The sequence below is a fragment of the Solea solea genome, chromosome 13, assembly GCF_958295425.1.
Source record: "Solea solea chromosome 13, fSolSol10.1, whole genome shotgun sequence".
In the NCBI taxonomy this organism is placed as follows: Eukaryota; Metazoa; Chordata; class Actinopteri; order Pleuronectiformes; family Soleidae; genus Solea; species Solea solea.
This window is the reverse complement of record NC_081146.1, coordinates 23,202,370-23,222,491: the sequence shown is the minus strand read 5'-3', so window position 1 is coordinate 23,222,491 and position 20,122 is coordinate 23,202,370. Positions and strand designations below refer to the sequence as shown.

The window sequence follows — 20,122 nt, the reverse complement described above, 5'->3', positions numbered from 1 at the left end:
CAAAGATAAGCAGACTGGCGACTCTTGACCATAAGTGTGAACATGAGTGTGAATTATTTTATTTCTGTTCTAGTTCCTCATCCAAAGTTGATGTACAAACAACGACAATAAAATGTACCGGAGCAAGGCTCTTGCCTGCCTGTCTGCCTGCCTGCCTGCCTGCCTGCCTGTCTGCCTGCCTGTCTGTTCACCCGCTCTAATACGTTTCATTCTAACCCACAGAGCCGTCCAGGTTCCACTTCGGTAAACCTGAGAACTACATCAGCATGTACCACGACCAAGGGAGTGACACGCTGTACGTGGGAGGCCAGGCCATGATCTACGTGTTGGCGTTCACTGACAGAGGGGTCCGCGACCTGCAGGTATGCTTTACTTTTACCGGACGTCGGTGCAGTGCGTAACGTAAGACTGTCAGGCAATACTATCAGGCCTGAGAGAAACACAGACGCTGACAGGCGTCATGTGGTTGTGTGCCAACTCATCTGACAGTGGGTTGAATTTGAAAGCAAAGTAACCCTCAAAGGAAGCAAAGAAACACAAGATACCAAACCACAAACCTGCCGTTCTTTTAGATTTACGCTGGTCTACTCACAAACCAGCTGTTGTTAGCATTAAATGTACAAATATCACTTTATTTCCCAGTTAAACTCTTGGCAGAACTACTTTATTCAGCATGAAATAATCTCACATATCAAAAATGATGGTGGGTAAGAATAGTTTTGTTATTTAATTTATGTGATTGCCTGCTTTGCTTATAAAGTCGCTGATTGACCGTATTGTGCGCAATGAAACGAGGTGTGATTAGCTGTGTGCAGGTTTGAAGAGACGCCTCGTGAAGTCGCGGGCAAAGAGATGTAATTATCTTTAAATATAAATCTACCCCCATTGACGTCTAACAATCGCGGAGTGAGATAAGCGCAGGTATGGCTTTCTGCTCCGCTGTGAGGGCGGAACACTGAACCACAGAGGGCAGAAAGAAATGAGACCACTGGAGAAGGAGCAAAGGCTGCGGAGGCCGAGTCATGAATACATTAATGAAGCTCTGTCTGTGAGGACAGAAAACATAATTCACGGAGCTAATGGTGTCAGCATACAGTAGGCTTGGGATTACACAGTGTGTGTGGTGCACTGTGACAGCAATGAATAGCCTGATAAATTAAACAGATCATTTAAATGACACCTAAAGGGCCGTCTGCCTCAGACTGATCACATGCTTAGCTGTGGGTGGAAAAATAGGGATGGAAAATAGTAAAAGTCTTTAGAAAATGTCTTTTATTTATTGTCATGCTACATATGAACAACCTTGCATGATTTGCAGCTCAAAAAGAGGCCTTATTTGTCACTGACAAGCATTTAATACAGCCCTTCAGTAGATCCTCTGACTGAAACTCATGGCTCATAAATAAGACTCTTTAAATGATCACCTTTTTTTTGTGATTGCTGAGGTGCAGTGTGTCGAGCACTAATGAGCAACGGGGAGATTCTGAAAGTGTGAAATGAAATAACGAGCAATTACATTGATGATAATAATAGGATTAAAAAGTGGTAACTTTGTTCATCTGATTTGGACGGTGCTATCTGCTAAAAAAGATATGCTTACACTTTTACTAAAATGACATTCAGCCACTGTTAGGAGACTGTGTTTAAATTCTGCACCTGTGGTTTTTCCACCGCCTGAGTAGCAATAAGAATAAGAAGCTTCCCAGTTAGTTTTGGTCATTATGTTCACACTCTGATGAGCAACAGGAGAATAGAGTTGCAGTTGATAGACGACATCAAGGACTCTCTATTTTCCTCCAAGCTAGAAAGATCACATCTTTGTCTCTATTGAATGCAGATGAATCAAAAAAGCTACTTGCAAATGCTTTTACTGTCAATGTCACACTGTAACACTTTAAGAAGCAAAGAAAACATTCAATCATTAAAAAATATTGTATTTTATTGTTTGAAAATATGCTTGTTTTTGTCGGATTTCAGCCGAAAAAACGTGGGGAATGAGTTCCATTGAGGCTGTCGCTCCAAAACTCAGGAGCCAATCAGCAGGCAGCTTCCTAAGGCCACGCCCATGGTCAGAATCGGCGCAAACAACAAACTGGGGAGCGCAAAGAACACGTGTATTTTCAAACAATAAAATACAATACTTTTGAACGATTAAATTGATATTTGCTTCTTAAAAATATTGATACAAATCTAATCCCATACAAAGCTTGCTCAAATGTGCAGTATCTCGTCCCTCGCCTGCATATTCAATCTGCATATCCACATGCATGAATCTGTGAATAAAGATATTCATGACATTAACTAGAGAAACAGTGAGAAAGCGTCGGCAGCGTTCTGTCGGAGAATTACCGAATGTAAGGTCAAAAATGGTCCATTTCGAAAAGGTCGGTAAACACGAGCAAAAACATTTGTGCTGCAGTTCAAGCTTAAAGTCATGTGTGGTAGAGCGTTGGAAGAGTTTCTGGGAAATGTGAAGTACATGGGAAAACACAAGCAGAACATATAAATGAATAAATAAATGATAAAGTCAGTCATAGAAATTGACTGTCTTTTGCAGCAGCAGCAGCAGCAGCAGCAGCAGCAGCAGGGTCACTGTTTTCATGCTGAAACTGAGCCGTGTGGAAAAACAACTGTTGGCACAGAACTCAACAGTCTTTCCTCCCACAGATCCCAGCGGCTTCTGATCAGACTGCAATTGATACCTGCAAGGCCAAGGCTGCGCCACTCGAGGTAGAGGCACATCCTCACTGTCAGCACATCCATCAGTGGTGCAGAGCATCGTCAGCCGCCTCCATTTTGTAAATCACCATTATCATCATCATCATCATCATTATCCTGTTTGTCATTATCATCATCATCATTGTCGTCGTCCTCTGCAGTTACACTGTTGTGAGGTTAGTGAAGCAATGTTCAGGTTCACTTCATTCAGATCATTTAAAGTTGCAGTGAGGAATTATCCACAGGTTTGAGATGGAAGCGCTCTGTCCTGAGCTCCTCCCACCAAATTAGCATGTTGTACAGACACACACACACATACATACATACATACATACATGTGTCATACATATTTAAAGTCCAACTCTATTTCCTCTTCTTAAAAAGGTACAGTGTGTAAGATTTACCGAAGAAGCAGCTGAATATCCCTCACCTCATCCTTCCCTTCCACGTGTGTTGGAGAACATAATGTAGCCTGCAGTTTACATCAAAAAGATGTTTAGTTTGTCCATTGTGGGCTACTGTAAAAACACAGTGGTCCACAATGACCCAGAATATAATACTATAATACTATAATACTATACTATGCTATAATAATAATATAAAAACTACTGATATTGTAGCCATCAATACTCAAGGTTGTGATTTTGGTATTGACATTTGGTAAGTTGAAGTTTTTCCTCCCTCTTCATCTCTGACTCGAGTGTTTTCACTCACAGAATGAGCTGCTGCTATGTTTTACTATCTGTTGATAATGTCATCATATACTATTTCACAATCGCTTAAGTCCCGGGCCGGGGAGCATGCAGTACTTAACACATTTCACGTTTCTGCTTGTGCACGCCTGCCGTTCCGTTCACGCTCAAACGAGCTTTTGCATCAGTCAGCGTTTTTTCTTGATCTCAACTTCATTTCTTTGCCCTCTTTTTTTTCTTCTTTTTTTTTTTAACGTGGCTGTGGTCTTTGAGCAAGTTTCCACGGTTACCGTCTTCTTTCAAGATCGCACATTACCAACTGGACTGGGTATAGTGTATACACAGTCTGTGTGGAAGTGAGTGCGTGCAGTTATCAGCATGGAGTCTGTATGATGGATGATGAAATGTGGAAGAGGAAATTACGACCCTGCCCTTAGACTGACCCTGGACTCGGGTCTACAGCTGCCCGCGCAGCTTCCTTAACACCCCACACACACAAACACACAGGATGACACCTCGCTGTTGAATAACTGTATCCCAGATGTATCTCTATAGAGCGAGCACTTCCTCACTTCTTCTGAGGGCAGGAATGTGAAATGAGGTGTGTAGGTTCTTGTGATTGAGTTTTCCCCATTTTCAGAGCGCGGCGGTGAACAACTGTCAACGTCGGGCTCTCTCCTGCAAACAGTGAATAACAAAATCCAAAGCAACAACAACAACACAATCATAACTCAAGACGATGTGAATTTATGTGACTATGCTGTTCATTCAGACCATGTTTTACCGTCTCTACTCTGAAGCCTTTCACCATCTTAGTAACTCATTTTACTTTTAACAATATAATCATTTTCACCCAGGAAAATCATTTCTTCCTTTTTAGAAGCCATTTATCTGTTAATTATGAACGATTATTCTTGAAGTGAACATCAAATTATTCACAGAATTCAGAGGTAGAATGGTTTTCTGGGTTTTTTTGTCATTATACAATGTGCACAATCAAATGTCTTGTGGCTTTCTCCAAGCTGAATAAAATAGAACTTACTCACACAGACAGTTCTATCAATTATAGATCGTTTCATGGGCAGACTTTAAAATAAGGTGGGAAACAGTAAGTGGATGAAAAATATTAAAATATTGTTTCTATATTGTTTATATCTATTGGTTTTCTCTATTTCAGTGTTGTCACCGACATCTGAGCTAAAACCGGCCACCTGTGTTTCTTTAACCCTTAGAACACAGAGCATTTTGGCTGTTTTTTTCCATTACTATGTTATCACACACGGTATATACAGACGGTATAAGAATGTACAACATACAGTGTCTTATATCCTCTTTTCCAGCACAACCTAGGCAATCCGATTAAACATTTCTTCCATTTTCACCAACTATAGCAACACACCTGAGCAAAAGTACTAAAAATGTTTAAAATCGCATTGAATTTGTGAAATGTGGAAACACGTCACAATTCAAAATTCACTTGGCTCGTTTTTATTAACAAAAAGAAAAGAAAAACACGTCTATTTTGTGACTTCTGTACAATTATTGCTACTATATATCACGATTAAAAACACAATATGAAACGAATCATAACTTTGACTAAACAACAAAAAATATTTTTTTAAAGCTGGAATATGTGACATATAAGCACAAACACCCAGGATGTCCATATAAGGAGTTGTGTATAATTCCCCCTCCGTGCCATGTGAGCTGTAAGGGTTAAAAGCAGAAGACTTCAGAGAGTCTGCCATTGGCAGATTTACATCACTCTGAATGAAGTAGTAAATCTCTTTTAAATATCAGTAAAACGCAAGAAAAATGTATTTGTCCCTAGGCGGCAGTTTAATATAGCAAATGTCACTGATATACAGTGGATGAGACAGAACGAGACCTTATGTAGCACAGAACACCTGATTTGACAGACATTCCCAAAGTGTCTCCAAGGCCTTGGTGTTGTCTGTTGTCATAACGTCCTCGAGCCACTATCTCACTTCTTAAAAAGTCAACACAGTAAAGCCTGAGTTATCGTTTGACACCGGAAAAAGTGTCGTCACTTGACAGTTTCTCTTGTTGTTTCCCGGGCCTTCCTTCTTTAAATAACAACAGGTGGTGAGATGATGGTGCAGAAAGAGACTCCGCTGACACAAAAAGGCTCGAATAGAACAAAGAACTTTATTTGTCACAAGCCAAGCATCGGGTTCAAGCAGTTTGCTTGAGAGAGAGAGAGTTTCAGCCCAAATCTTAGAACAACCCTGCCCTTGTTTTAAAGCCTGACATCATCAATTTTGGCAACTGTAAAATAGAAATCCAACCCTCTGATCACAGCGGGTCATCGGTTGCTCCCGGTCTTCGCGTCCTAGGCTGACATTCTCGTGCTGCGATATTATGCGTGACAATGCCAGACTGCTGGCCACTGATTGGTCACAGGAAGAGACGTCCGACACAAGAATCAAGCTGAACAATGCTGAACTTGTGGTAATCTCCAACAATTGCCAGGGAAATGTCTAAAATGTCAATATTTAACAGAGGAGTCTGGTGTATTTATCTGTGACGGAGCCTCACAAATATTATTAATGAACTGATTCTAATGATTCACTTACACTGAAAACAACTGCTTTACAAGTCATTAGTCACTCGCAGTTTCATGCAGCTGTGCAGTGATGACTCCGCCCTAATTGAGTAGGTGCTATTCTGTTGTGGAAAACCAAACTGTGCCGTGCTGTGCGAAGGCAAAGGCGAGCTGGGACCATAGCTGGAAAAGGGGCTCAAGGAACAGGAAACACCTGGGGTCTCTCCTGACAGATCTAAGCGTCCCTTTGTTAAGTCCTTTTTTTTAAAGTTTTTTTTTTGGATTCTAATCTAATCAACTCTTGTGGTCCTGTCAGGATAACGGATTCCTGATTGCATTTTTAGCGTCCTGCAGTTCTCCCCAAGCCTCATAACGGGATAAATAAAAAAAGGAATTATCGGTGTTATTGTGCTCTTCTAAGACAGTCACTTCACTCTCTCATGACTTCTTCAGTCCTGTCCTGTTGCCCTCTCAGTAAGAGTTAAACCTTTTGTTAATTGAAAATGACACACGACTTAATGCATTTCTCCGAGTGACATTTATCAAGAGTGTCAAGAGGATAAAGAGTATAAATCAGCCTTATATCGTGGTCCTAAGCGGCCAGCCGCTCTCACCGGGAGGCTTTTAGAATGAGACGTACCTCAGAGCAGTTTTCTACAAAAGGGCAATTCACTGGTTTTAAAAGAAGTTATATTCCCAAGGATCAGGACACATACAGCCTACGGAGACTGTTATGTAACGTTTTCTGTAGCCGTACAAGAACTTTATCAGGCGTTTGAAAAGCATCACGTAGCTTCTCTTGAGTTATTGTGTCACACACTTTAGAATTTCACTGGAGTCAAGATCACTAAACTCTGGTGACACGATAAGAATGTTGATTCTGGAGGACTCTGCTAAGACATATAACATCTATGTAAACATCTCATTTCGGATAATATTATCCCACTATTATTACTATGGTATGAATCAGATTATGGGATTGCACATACAGGGAGTTTGACTGGACTCTACTTCGTTTTCCAGTATTTTCATCGCACCTCCTCAACGTGGATAGGGTCGACATAGGCGGCATGTTCGCAGAAGTATCGCATCCGAGCATCGGTCCGTATAGTGTGCGCACATAAATATGAATTAGTCGTACAGTTTGTCCCGGAGGTTTATAAAACCAGCGGGAATAAAAAAATGGCACAGGGTTTTCCAAGTTAGAGATAAAGCAGTCTGACATAACACCACAGTGAGGGCAACAATCCCACACTGGACTGGAGAAACTCCCAGCCTTAAATGCAGGAAACCACAGTTCAGTAGGTGAGGTAGATGGTTTGGTTTGCATAGTATTTGAGCAGGTTATGTACGTTTAAATAGGTATGAACTTTAACAAATGTTTAAGGGGACGTGTGTGTAAAATATGACCTTTAGCGTTTACTGCAAAATACAGAGATGCACTTACACCAGGCATTACATCCTATAAATGTATTTTTTATATAATTTTTTGGTTCATCTCACCAATTTCTGATGAGTTATTTGTTATTTGATAACAAATGCATGAAACTGACATGTTCTACGATGGAGATGGATACTGGATTGGTAATCTATTTAGCATTGTATTTTAAAGAGCCCAAGAGCTTCATTTATTACAACACAGAAATAATAATAAAAAAAAACAACAATACAATACAGCACAATGCCTCGGGGGGAAACATAATAATGAGAGCAGCGTTTCCCCAAATTAGAAATGAAATTTGCAATTAAAATGAACCCACTGGCTCCAGCAAGACACGACATGGGCAGCTTCTGCAAACCACTCAATCTCTTGCTCAGAAGAATAATCCAAGTGTAGAAAGAAGAACATGTATACACACACACACACAATAATAATAATATTGTATTCATCCTACCCACTCGCCTACATATCCACCTACACACTTTTGGCCTTGGTGATATCATTGTTGCCTGTTTGCCTCTTGTTTGAATGTTGCATTTTCAGCATAATAATAAGTTACAACCTCAACAACGCAGGCTGCACCCAACTTTAAGGTTATATTTCATATTCATTTTCACTCTCCTTTTAGTGATGTCCTGGGGGAAGCGGTCAATTGTTTTACTTAATGAATAAATGATGTGTATTTAGTATTGCAAAGCTTAAATCCTGCTTTGTTTTCTGCCAGAAAACAAAATCTTCCTCTCAGTTTTTCCTCCCATAATGTTTTTTTTACACTTTGTTTTTCCGTCCCTCCGTTTCACCTTGTTCTCCTCGACTGTTCGTCTTTCAATCCCTGGCTCGCTGCTTTGTCTTATCTCTCCCTTTGTGCAGTCTTGTCCTCTCTAATCACTCCGCCACACACCATCCAATTTTTCCCTCTTCTGCCTATCTGCATCTTTAATCCCTCTCCCAATCTGTGTGTCTCTCTGCCCTCCCCCACACTCCTGTTTCCTCTTCATTTTCCGCCTTTGTCCCTCTCTTTTCATCTCACCCTTGTGCTTTTTTTTTCTCCCACAGCTGGAGTGCGATAATTTCATCACTGTCATTCAGAAAGTAAACGACAGATTCATCGTATGCGGGACAAACGCTGGGAGCCCGAGGTGCTGGATGCTGGTAAGAGGTTCTTACTCTGCAGCACAACAAACTTTCTTCTTTACTGCTGTGCTGCTTCAACCCAAAGCCTGAACAATCTCAAGATGAATTGCTTTAATTTATTTACTGGGGGGCCCATTTTATGAAATGGTTCAAATGAATCCAGGGGTTATTTATTGTCAAAGGTATGGTGGCAAACAAAAGCCCACACAGACTGCTGTGTCTTGTAAAAGACATTGCAAACAGGATTTCCAGTGTAAGACTGTGTTTTCCCCTCTGCAGGTTAATGACACAGTGCTGACTGATGTTCAGGGCGGTGGACAGATAGGCTCGGCCTCTGACATCTCACCACCGTACCCGTCCCAGAAGTCCATCAGCCTGCCTGCAGGTAACAGACGTGACGGGAAACGTGAGACATTGTAGAAAAGTACATTTGTCAAAAGACTAAACGTAACGTAATCATTACAATAAAAGGGAAAAAACCCGCTCTTAAAAACACCACATCATTACAAGGGTAATAAGAGGAGGAGTGAGGTGTAGCTGAGGTAAATTAGCTGTGATCAAGATGGAACGAGGTTTATCTTGCATTTTCAACACATTATTAGCTGTTTAATAACCTAAACAAGCTGAAGCTGAAGTCAGTTAAAGGTCCAGCGTGTAAGAACTAGTCACATCTACAGTGAGAGCGCACATTGTAACATTACATTTACATTTAAAGAGGAATAAGCTACGTAGAAGAAGTCCTGGAAAGAAATCAACTAGTTAGGAAGGAGATTGTGCAGAGGTAAGTGCTAGGACAGAAGATGCTCTTCAAGAGCTTCTTGAAGATAGACAGGGACACACGTCCCTGTTCTGGTAGTGCTCAGTAGGTCATTCCATCAGTGTGGAAAAGAGTCTGGATTGTCTTGTGCGGCAAGCTTTGATGAATGGAGTAGTAGAGGGGTAACATAAGCCTTTATGAGAGCATTTAAGTAGGTGGGAGCAGACCCATGGAGCACTTTGTAGGCTAGCATCTGTGATTTGAATTTGATGCGGGCAACATTGGCTCCTCTTCTCACGCCTTCCTTTCCCAAGTGTGTCAGGGAACTATGTTGGCCTTTATATACCAGTTCTTCTGGCTGTTTTGTCTGTTCAGGCATCTGTAAACACATCCCACCGTTCCTTGAAATCCTTGAAAGTTTGTGAATTCGATTGGTTTGTTAAGACACCACCCACTGTTTCATGCCCTGCAATGCTTGATGTACATAGACTCTAGACTAGAGAGCAAATGACGACGTGATGCCTGGGAAATGCAAATTTCCAAGATCTCGTCTCACCAAAGACAATTACAAAGTCTGACTTTGACCAAGATCCCAAGGACAATCATTGTCCAGATGCAGAGCATGCTGCAAATCAATAAAAGTGGACGCCATTACAAGTTGCCCTCGTATCTTAAGCTGTGTCAGCACATTTGGCTCTTGAATTTGAGGAAATAGGTCCTGGAAAGTTCTTGAAAAGTCATTGAATTTGATGGCAACCAAGGTGTGGGAACCCTGAAAAATGGTGGCACAAGATGTCCGCCTGAATAGAGCAAGGCCTTTGCCTCAAATACAAGTAAAAGACTTATTCTGTAGCTCAGAAAAGCAGTTATAAAAAAACAAGATTTTCTTTTTGCTGCACCAAACACTTTCTCAAATTAGTTTGTTATTGAAACAAAGTTAATTTCCAAACATTAACGCTGGGATAGGCCTCATATTTTGTTGTTATTGATGAATAATTCCGTAATAATCTTTCAGCATCATATAAATCAATCACACAACAGTTCAGAGAGAGAAGACACCCCCTGTTGGCTGTTCTACTGAGCAGCTGCATGTGCCGTACACGTCTAAAAGAGAATGGGACAATAAACAGAATTATCAGCCTCTGGTTTTCTGTCACATATGAAATGTGGTTGCATCTATCTGTGTTTGTCTAGTGGGAGGGGCTCAAAAAACCTTTTCATCAACCTGCAGTTGAGACTCAACAATTAGCTAATTATCTAGCGATCCTGCTGAGTGCAGATATAACTTTGCTCATTTGTTTCGGCTGCTGAGCGATACTTGTGGCTCCCAGGAGAGATTTTGTCTATTTACAGTCTCTATTCATAACCTGCAAATGAGTAAATGCCTTCATCTGATGGACCTCGCGGCACTTAAAAGAGACATTTTCTCCGTAAAATAGATGCGTTAGCATTTTTTAATTAACTGTGCGGTGCTTTTGCTGTTATGTGCATTTTGTAGTCTACCCGGAACAAGAGCGTGTGTTATGTAACCATTGTTTATTCAGTGAAAATTGACTAAGCATTGTGCTGATTTACAGCAATGCCCTGGGTTTCTAGCAGATTAGAATAGAATAGTAACACAGATGCAGGGCAGAAAAGTCTTAAAACGATATACACTATAGCAATAGCAATTAAGCTGCAATAAAAAAATGTGAGCAACAATACAATTTTAGACACTTTAGTTTTAAGTCATCGTCTACTTTGTTTCAGTCATTTGGTGGAAAACAAACTACATGCAACCTGAGCTGTGAAGGTTTCTGTTTTTGTTTATTACAACGAAAGATACTAGTAATAAAAAAAATGTAAATAAATGAATATGATAACATGGCTCTTAAAAATAAAAGGTATATACAAATTAGAGCACCAACAGTTTTCAGAGACATTGTTATTGTGTTGGCAGATTAAATTTGTCCTGATATCTAAGTCCCGTTTGGTCCATATAGTGCAGCGGTGGTCAAAAATATTTTCCGAAGGGCCACACTGATCGTAATGAAGCAAGCGAAGGGCCACAAAAACAAGGTTTTAAAGAAATGAATAATCTAATATTACCTATATTTATATTCAACATGCCTAACATTTAAATTTTAAAAGTAAAAATGCATACAAAATGTGACATGTAACCTCAATGATTTGTGTCCTTTCCGGTAACTCCTTTCAAAATAAAAGTCTGGGTGTTTAGTTAAACAGTAGTTAAATGCTGATGGTGCCAAACTGAAGGTCTGTATTTGCAGTAACTTTGTAAAGTGCTCACCGATCCTGAGCATTGTCTCTTCACATCAGATTTTGAACCAATTTTTGTGAAAGAGAATTTTATTGTCTACTCGTGGTTAAGTCGCATCACTCGGAAGTAACTTTTTTGTTTTCTGACCACTCATCTTAGTCATCACAATTAATAATATCGCAAAGTCGATTTCTAACTTGAGCAAGAGTCAACTTGAGGTAACCTGTGGGGACATCGCAGGCCGGATAAAGCTGGTTTGTGGGCCACATCCGGCTCTAGAGCCTTATGTTGCCCATGTGTGAGCTTTGACTTTCAGCCAGAACTGACACTGGACATCAGAACCTTAAGCAGCTTCAGTGTGGACGGATCAAGGTTTACTGCAGTGGATTGTAAGAAATTATTCACACTGTGGATGTGGGTTTTTTTATTAAAAGAGAAGTGAGGTTGAAGGGTGGCATGACAGTGCTTAGTATGTACATTGCACATCGTGGGGGTCAAAAAGCCCAAAGATGAGTCGGCGAGTTGTGAGGATTTTCGTACGTATAAAATCGGTCACGTGTAACATCACCAGGGAATCACACCACCCCGGGTGCCAAATGTGCAATAGTTATGAGCCATCTGCCCATTTACAAGGAGAGGAAAAAACCATTTAAATAGAGCTGTTACACAACCGAGTGCACAAACTGTTTCCAGAGCAGCATGTACCACCAGATAATTATTTTTCCTACCTGCCTATTTAAAACACGAATGTCCTATCAGCAATGTTCAGCTTGGAAAAATGAATAAAACAGGTTCTTGGATCTACTGCATGTAAATGCCCTGCAGGTTTAGCTTTCTCCATCAGTGTTGAGGTAAATGTATCCTTCAGTTTATGTCTCAGACAAATCAATATCTGACCACATTTCCACACAACATCCTCAGACCGTCTGGAAGAGCACAGAAGGAAGATGCTTAGCTGTGTTATGCCTATACATTGAAAATTGATGTGATCTGTATGTTATTGTCCTTTTATTAAGAGTATCACAATGAGATATTTTGCCTAAATTGTTACTGTTACGACCCCTAGAATTGGTAGTACGTTTCCCCTTAGCAGGCATTCTATAATGGAGCTAGTTTTGGTAGCAGGACTGAATGAAAAGTAAAAATTGCAAATAACAAATTCACATCATGGGGCTTTAGTGTCTCACTGAGTCGTCTCCATGCACAAAGTGTCTCCTAACTGTGCGATTATTGAACAGTACACGGCCACATTAAGCAAACAGAGATGTTCCAAATGAAGAGACTTTTCTGTATTCACAGCGCATGACGAGGGACAAACAAACTGTTTGTTAAACCGCCTAATGCAGATGGATTGTTTGTACAGACTCTTGGAAATTAGCGAGAGGTTATCTCGCGCGGTGGGATGCTTCTCCGCGCAGGGATCGATTGCTGAGGCAACGAGCCGAACCTTTGGTTGAATTGAACCATTTTCCAGTAACAATCAGTCCTCATTAAGATGTTACTGCCACGAGCTCAAACGGTTCCGTTCTGACTCGCTGCAGAGAACGAGCTTTAATAAGAACATGGTTATTGGTGGCTGCTCAGTGATACAGTCACCTATTCCGCCTTTATGTCTTATTTTCTCCCACTGTGTTTTATTCTTCCTTCGCCCTCATGTGCGATCAAACAGAATCAATCTCGTTCCTTTTGTCCCTCTCGGTGTTTAATGTGTCTTCATCTCCCCCATCTCTGTTCCTATCCCGCTCAACCTTGTACCCATCCATCACACTCACTCTCTCCCTTTCTCCTTTGGCGCCCACGCCGCTGACCCTTCTCCTTTTGTCTCTTCCACGCTGTCTCAGATGGGAGTCTGTACTCTGCTATGTCATCAGTGGGAGGTCATGCCGGCACAATCCGGCGTACGTTTGGCCCCCAGAAGCTCCTGAAGACGGAGAACGTTTGGCTGCTGAGTGAGTAGGAAGGAGGCAGGGAGGGAAGGAGGGAGGGAGGGAGTTTTGCTCCGAAATTTTACAGGTTCAGACTAATGAACATGGAGATGGTGGGTAATAATGATTTGGGTAAATCATCAACGGTTATTGCCGTACAGAGATAAAATAACATTTACGTACTTTGGATTTTATGTTGTGGTGTCACATTATGTGCAGCAGTAAAATACCAATCAGAAAAACTGTATATCTACCATTTTCTCTTGTGTTAAACATTTGATATACAATTTAATATTCATGTTTTTCTTTAAATGATACTCTAAATGCTTGTTATTATGATTTAAAGCGGTGGTACAAGGGTTGTTAAAGTGTGGTTCACTGAGGTACTGAATCCCTGTCAACTTCACATCGAGATCCAATCTACTGGTGGATAAAAATGGGCGTAATCGTCTAGTTGCACAACCAACTCCTGTTTTAAATCCACAAGATTTGCGATTTGATTGGCGCCCCAACAGTTTTTCCGAGTGGGAGTTCAAAGACGTTATTTGCAACAAGGCACCTAATGGATGACACTAGCTGCCAATCATACTGGTATCTATGCTTTATGTATTCTTCACTAAATGGGAACATTCATTAATTTATTCATCATCTAACTCTTTATCCTCCACATGAGGGTCGCTGGCATAGGGCGAAAGGCAGGGTACAGACAGGGTAGAGACAAACAATCGAAATGGGAACATAATCTACAGATTGTCCTGAAACTAGTGATTAAGTTCATTAACTTCCAGTCAAACACAGTTTTTTGCTTTTTTTTGTAACCAACTGATACTTCCATCCTACTTCCTGGGCTTCAAAAGACTAGGTCTATTTTTAGATGCAGTCTACAGGTAAAACCTGTCAGTACCTCATCAAACCAGACAGAAAAGATTGCATCAGACTACATGAAGACATGATAGATAGATTTAGAACAAGGCTAGAGTCTCAGGTAACATGCTTCTCATCGCACAGATCCACAGTTTGCTGGTGCAGCCATAATCCCGTCCGCTCAGAAGTTCAAGAAGGAGGTTTACTTCTTCTTCAGTGAGCTCAACAAAACTGCCAGAGTGGACGAGGAACCGTACAGGGCCCGCATTGGTCGCATCTGCACGGTAAACACCACACTCACACACTCACATGCCAGCGTTTGTGCAAATGTAGCTAAAATCCAGATCTTTGCATGAGTTTGAATCTATGAGCAGTTGTGAGCAGCGGTATCAAAGACTGCTTTCTGAGATTATTTTTAGAAGCCTGGAAATTTGACACGAGTGATGCTTCAAAAGAAAATCACTGCTTTTCAGTGAATGGCTAATGGAATGAGATGAAGGATCAGATTGCTTTAAAGTTTCAACAAATCCCAAATGTTCTGAAGGAAGATTAAACAAAATGAGCATTGCACTGGTTTTTTTCTTTTCTTTTTCTAAGCACTTAGCCATGTTCATGTGTTATTTCAATTTTGTGCTGACTATTGGGCTTCTAAAAAGTTCTAAAAAGCATTATTTTTTAATGTTGCTACACTGGATAGAAACACTCACCAATTAAAAGTTGATAAAATCTGGTTAATATATATATATATATATATATATATATAAGTTAAATCAATTTCTCTGTATTACATGCTAATGTTTCAAATAACTAGTTAATTGGTCTTCTTGAGTGCATCTAATTTCAAATTAAAATGTTGACTTTTGATTACCATGAAGAATATATATATATATATTTGTTTAATTTTTAATCAATGTTCATGCCAGAAATGTCATTGTAATACTACAGCAGTCCATTTTGAAAGTGCTTGTAGGCACATTTCCAGACAGTAGCTGCTGCTAGCTACCTAATTTTAGTCTGCTAGGCTAGCTAGTGGCTACATTTAGCTTCATATTAACAGACAGTAAAGTGGGGGTTATATATTTGTGAACAGCCAACGTTTGGTAAAAGTTAGTTTTTGTTGCCACCACTTCAAATGAGAAATTTTAAGAATCCTGTTTCTTTGGACCTACGTGTATGCTTGTTATTTAAAAAAGTATGCTAGCTGTGTATAAATCCTTTAAGCCTGCCCCACATGAGAGGATTTTCAAATTTGACTTGATTTTAAAAACGTGGGAGATCACAGACACAACTTTGTAACTGATCAATGTTTTAATCCTGCGTAAGCACAGACTAGACGATCCATTCATGACGCAGGACCACACGCACACAAAAAATTTGAGATTTGGGATCTCACAAAAAGTTGCAGGATTTAACGTGGATTCACAATGTAAACAGACATAGAGGCGGATGGTCAGCATGGTCAGTTAGTAGCTGTTGTGCGTGCGATGTTTTGTGCTGAGAAACGCCAAAAAAAAACTGTGGATAAAGTCATGGCTGAGAAGACGGAATCATCTTGGCTTGTACAAGTTTAAAAGTACTATCTGTTTCCCATTCAACTCGCTCCCATCGGTTATTTCGGGGTTCTGCTCACGCCCAAATTGCTGTTGCAAGGCACCCATGATTGTCAGATTGTCCTCTAGTGTGGGACAGGCTTAAACTGCCGTTGTGTTTTACTTCCAGGTGGATGAAGGGGGCATTAAAGCTTTGCTGGAAAACTCGTGGACCACCTTCATGAAGGCTCGGGTGATGTGTGGCGCAGGTAACACCCAGCAACAGTACAACAACATGAGGCAGGCGGTGGTGCTGACGGCGCAGGACAAGAGGGCAGGTGTGATGTACGGCCTGTTTTCCAACCCATGGTGAGCTGGAACTTCACAGTTTAGTCAGTGAAAAAAAAACTAAAGAACCAAACAGTAATTCATCCACCCACCCACACAGCACTGACACACACACACACACACACACACACACCGTCTTCGATGGAGCCAAGTGAAACCATTCTAGCTATATTCATCGCAACCTTTGCAGCTGGTGTCAAAGGATTTGAAGAAGATGATGACTAATTTTAATCGTGTACTCAAACTGAAAGCTAAATCACGGCCGTGCTTCTTTGCAGTGACTGTGAAGGGCTGCTTCTACTGATTCCCTTATTACAAACAACTTGTAGACTAAGTAGAGATGGATACCCTGACCATGGCCCCTTTCACAGTTGAATTTGTGGGAATAACCTGGGGAACCTTGCTATAAAAAGGCAATAAACACCATCCATTTTACAGCGGTTAGTCTGCCCTCTGTTTTTTTTCTGTCTTCTTCTTTTTGAGTGAATTGAAATGTTACAAATTCCCATAACAAGGGGTCAGAGGATGTTATTGTACTTTGTCCCAAGATGTAAAAAGTAAGGTTCACTTCAAACAAGGTGATGCAGAAATGTGCATCACTGACAATATGAGGAAGACCAAAGTTCAATTCCATTTCTCCCTTTCCTGTTATGTATATGTATGTTCCTGTACATACAGGACATACAGTACAGTATTAAACCCGTCATTTTGTGCATTCATGGGTGCATTAGCGTGTTCTATCTCTTGTTGAGGTATTGGAGTAAGGTGAAGTGTAAGAGCTTAACTAGCTCTCAAAAGTGAGATTTCTCTGAGGCAAACTGAGTTTTTTCCCCAGATTGATTGAATTCAAGGAGACTTATGTCAACTGTCATTAAGCTAAAATTGGTTGTAAATACCGTAAACTAGTGGGTAGGGGTAATGGGATTGGGCCCACAAAGCTGATAAAACCTCACATGCATTGTAGAATCATTTGACGTGGAAGTGAATGCCGATTAAATGCAGATTTATTATTCAAATCTCATTTAAACAGACTTTTTTTTTACCAGTGTGAAGGGGTTATTTCACTCCTGTCTGTCGTATCAGTGTATCTGAGTCACAAAAGGTTAAGGGTTAATTTCTAGTTGTTCCCCCGCACGTCCCGCTTAACCCACCTTCCCTGCTTTCATTGTGGATGTACTGTAATTACTATCCTTTCTTCTTTCCTGTCTGCAGGGGAAGAACAGTGATCTGTGCCTACTCTATACAAGATATTGACCAGGCCTTCTCCACGAGTAAACTGAAGGGCTACAGCAGTTCATTCATTGGCAGCCGCCCTGGAATGGTAGGTTTTTTTGTCTCAGCAATCTGAAAAAAAAAAAAAAAAAAAAATCACTGACAAAAAAGAACAGAAGAAACTGCATGAGTCAGCGTTTGTTCCAAAAAATGAAAAATATTGAAGTGAGTTAATAAAGGAAAAAAGCAATTTTGAGGTCTTTGTCTGAAGGGTGTTTTTGTTTAGTCAAGATTTCATCACTTCTCCTCTCAGTGTGTCCACAAAAACTCGACGGCAGGAGGTCACAATGACATCAAGAACCTCGGGGTGATCAGATACCACCCAGAGATTGAGGATGTGATCCGGCCTGTTGGTGTGGCTCCACTTGACCTGCCCACAGACGACCAGATCACTCACACCGTGGCGGACATCGTCCTCGCAGTCAATGATGAGCACTACAGCGTCCTGTACCTTGGAACAGGTGGGTGTGCATGTCTTTTGTTTATGTTAATGTCTTTGTGTACTTGACTCGAGTCGATTTCCGCTCCGTTGAACATTATAGTATTATGAGATCGCTGTACTAACAGTCTTTCACTTACCATCATGGGGATCGCAGGCGTCTCAAGGCAGTTGGAAGTAAGACGTTTTAAGCATGTAATTGACAGCCAACCCATTTTTCCTGCTGTTACTCTATAAATCAAAGCCTTGGCAGAAAAACCTTATTCAACATAAAATATTCTTACTCACCAGCAGTGCAGTGCACTTGCTCAATGAGAACTTTCCAGGGTATTTTCCTGCTTTGTTCTCACATGGCTCAATTTCTTGAAAACGTGACATTTATCGAACTGTCATTCTCACAAACAACCACTTGATTCAATTTTAGGAAAATCTATGCCTGGAAGCAGCTAATACTTTCTGTTCCCTTCTGCTATGTCTGCCCAAAATGTGGTGCCATTTCCCGCTGTTTGTGCCAAGTAGATAATAAACATTTTATATTAAAACTGCTTCTGTGGCTCGAAAACGTTGTGACATTAAACTAGATGTAAAAACTGAATCCTGAGGTTATAAGCAAATTCTTTTTAACACTTCTCAATGGAGCAAGAAGACCCGGGTTTGCAACACACTCGTTTCAAGACAAGGGTCTTTCTGCATGGACTTTGCCACCATCTATTTCATTGTAAATATGGAAAAATCAGACCACTTGTTTACAAATTAATGTATAATTACAGCCTATGTTAAAACCACTGAAGTGATTTTGCCCTGTTCCAAGCAATTAAGTTGCGGTTGTAAAAAAGCTGTAATCACCAAGAAAATATCATGTCCGTGAGTGCTGAAATAAGACTCAAGTTGTTAAAAAAATTGCAGCACAGTTAAATACACAACTGAAAAAAAATCTTAACGGTGGAAAATGTGGGAAACCGACACAGTCAAAATGCTCAAATCCTACTCAAATGGCTCCCGGCTCTGACAAGACTGTTTCGCTTTGATGAAAGCAGCACTGCTGAGGCGCTGTTAATGCCCAAAGATGTTACTCCAAAAATTGCCTTGTGCCACGGGGAGATTACTATGGCAACAATCACAAGTCATATGCTCATGTGTGTGCGAGTGTCTCACCACTCTGAAGTCCACTGAACAGTGAACATGTATCGAGTGCTGCCGCCACTGCTGCTGCTGCACTGCTGTTGCTGTGGATACATGAGTGTCATTCATCAAGCTTTTCTGGGTTGGTTCTCCACATTTATTTAAAAAAAAAAAAAATTGCTCTTTTTAAGATGACAACATGACGTCGTCTCTCTGCTGGGTTCGCTAACTGTGTCACTCATAGAGGCAGAGGAAAGAGTGGTGAACCACCACGGGTCTCTGTGTGTGTGTTGGCCTAAAAAGAAACTAGAGCAGTTTGAGTCGCAGTTGTCAAGAACAGATTGGCCTGTTCACACTGACCGAATATGTCATTTTATTTATTTATCTATCAGGCAGCAGCGTGTAAAAACTACATCTATTAGCCGTCATTCCGTAATCATGTGTCTACAGGTGCGTTTTCAGTTGTCATCAGAAGTCGGAATGTCCCAGGTCCTGATTAGAGGTTTGAACTGGAATGTCGTCTCAGGTTCGATTTCCTACTCCAAGGAATCCAAGATGGCTGCCACTGGCGTCAATAATTCTGCGACTTTTACTTTCCATCTGATTTGTTTCCCATTAGGTCAGTTTGACACAACGTGGACATGTGGCTAAGCTGAGTGTGTGCAAAACACCATGTGGAGACTTGTTATAGACTAGTGCTGCTAAATCTTGGTGGCCTGAAATCGGTTTAAATCCAACTCAACGTGGTCAATTCTGAGTTGATATCACTCCCAGTCCAAGTGTCCTGGTTTCCGTGACTATAGTTTGACCAATCACATTTTTGGAAAACTGTTCAGCTCAAAAGAAGCAGAGCACGTAGACTGAAATGACTCATCTATCAGCTGTTTCATTCCTATGCAGATATACTGTTTGGACAAAAGAATTGGGACACCTGACCAGGATTCAAATACATATACACTAATATAATATGGAGTTAGTGCACCTTTAGTGCACCTTCCACTCTTCTTGGAAGACTTTAGTGGCTCACAATCTCTGTTCCAGTTCATGCCACATAT

The 20,122-nt window shown here is 40.8% G+C and overlaps 1 protein-coding gene across 1 annotated transcript in view; it reads left to right on the top strand.

The window, feature by feature from the left end:
- si:ch211-113g11.6 (uncharacterized protein LOC559008 homolog) overlaps positions 1-20,122 on the top strand; it is a 40,014-nt gene that overhangs the window by 8,617 nt on the left and 11,275 nt on the right. The window contains exons 2-10 of the mRNA XM_058646994.1: positions 223-362; positions 2,668-2,730; positions 8,474-8,569; positions 8,831-8,936; positions 13,410-13,517; positions 14,502-14,641; positions 16,077-16,255; positions 17,447-17,555; positions 17,760-17,967. Coding sequence (XP_058502977.1) covers positions 223-362; positions 2,668-2,730; positions 8,474-8,569; positions 8,831-8,936; positions 13,410-13,517; positions 14,502-14,641; positions 16,077-16,255; positions 17,447-17,555; positions 17,760-17,967 — 1,149 coding nt within the window. The remainder of the gene's footprint in view (positions 1-222; positions 363-2,667; positions 2,731-8,473; positions 8,570-8,830; positions 8,937-13,409; positions 13,518-14,501; positions 14,642-16,076; positions 16,256-17,446; positions 17,556-17,759; positions 17,968-20,122) is intronic.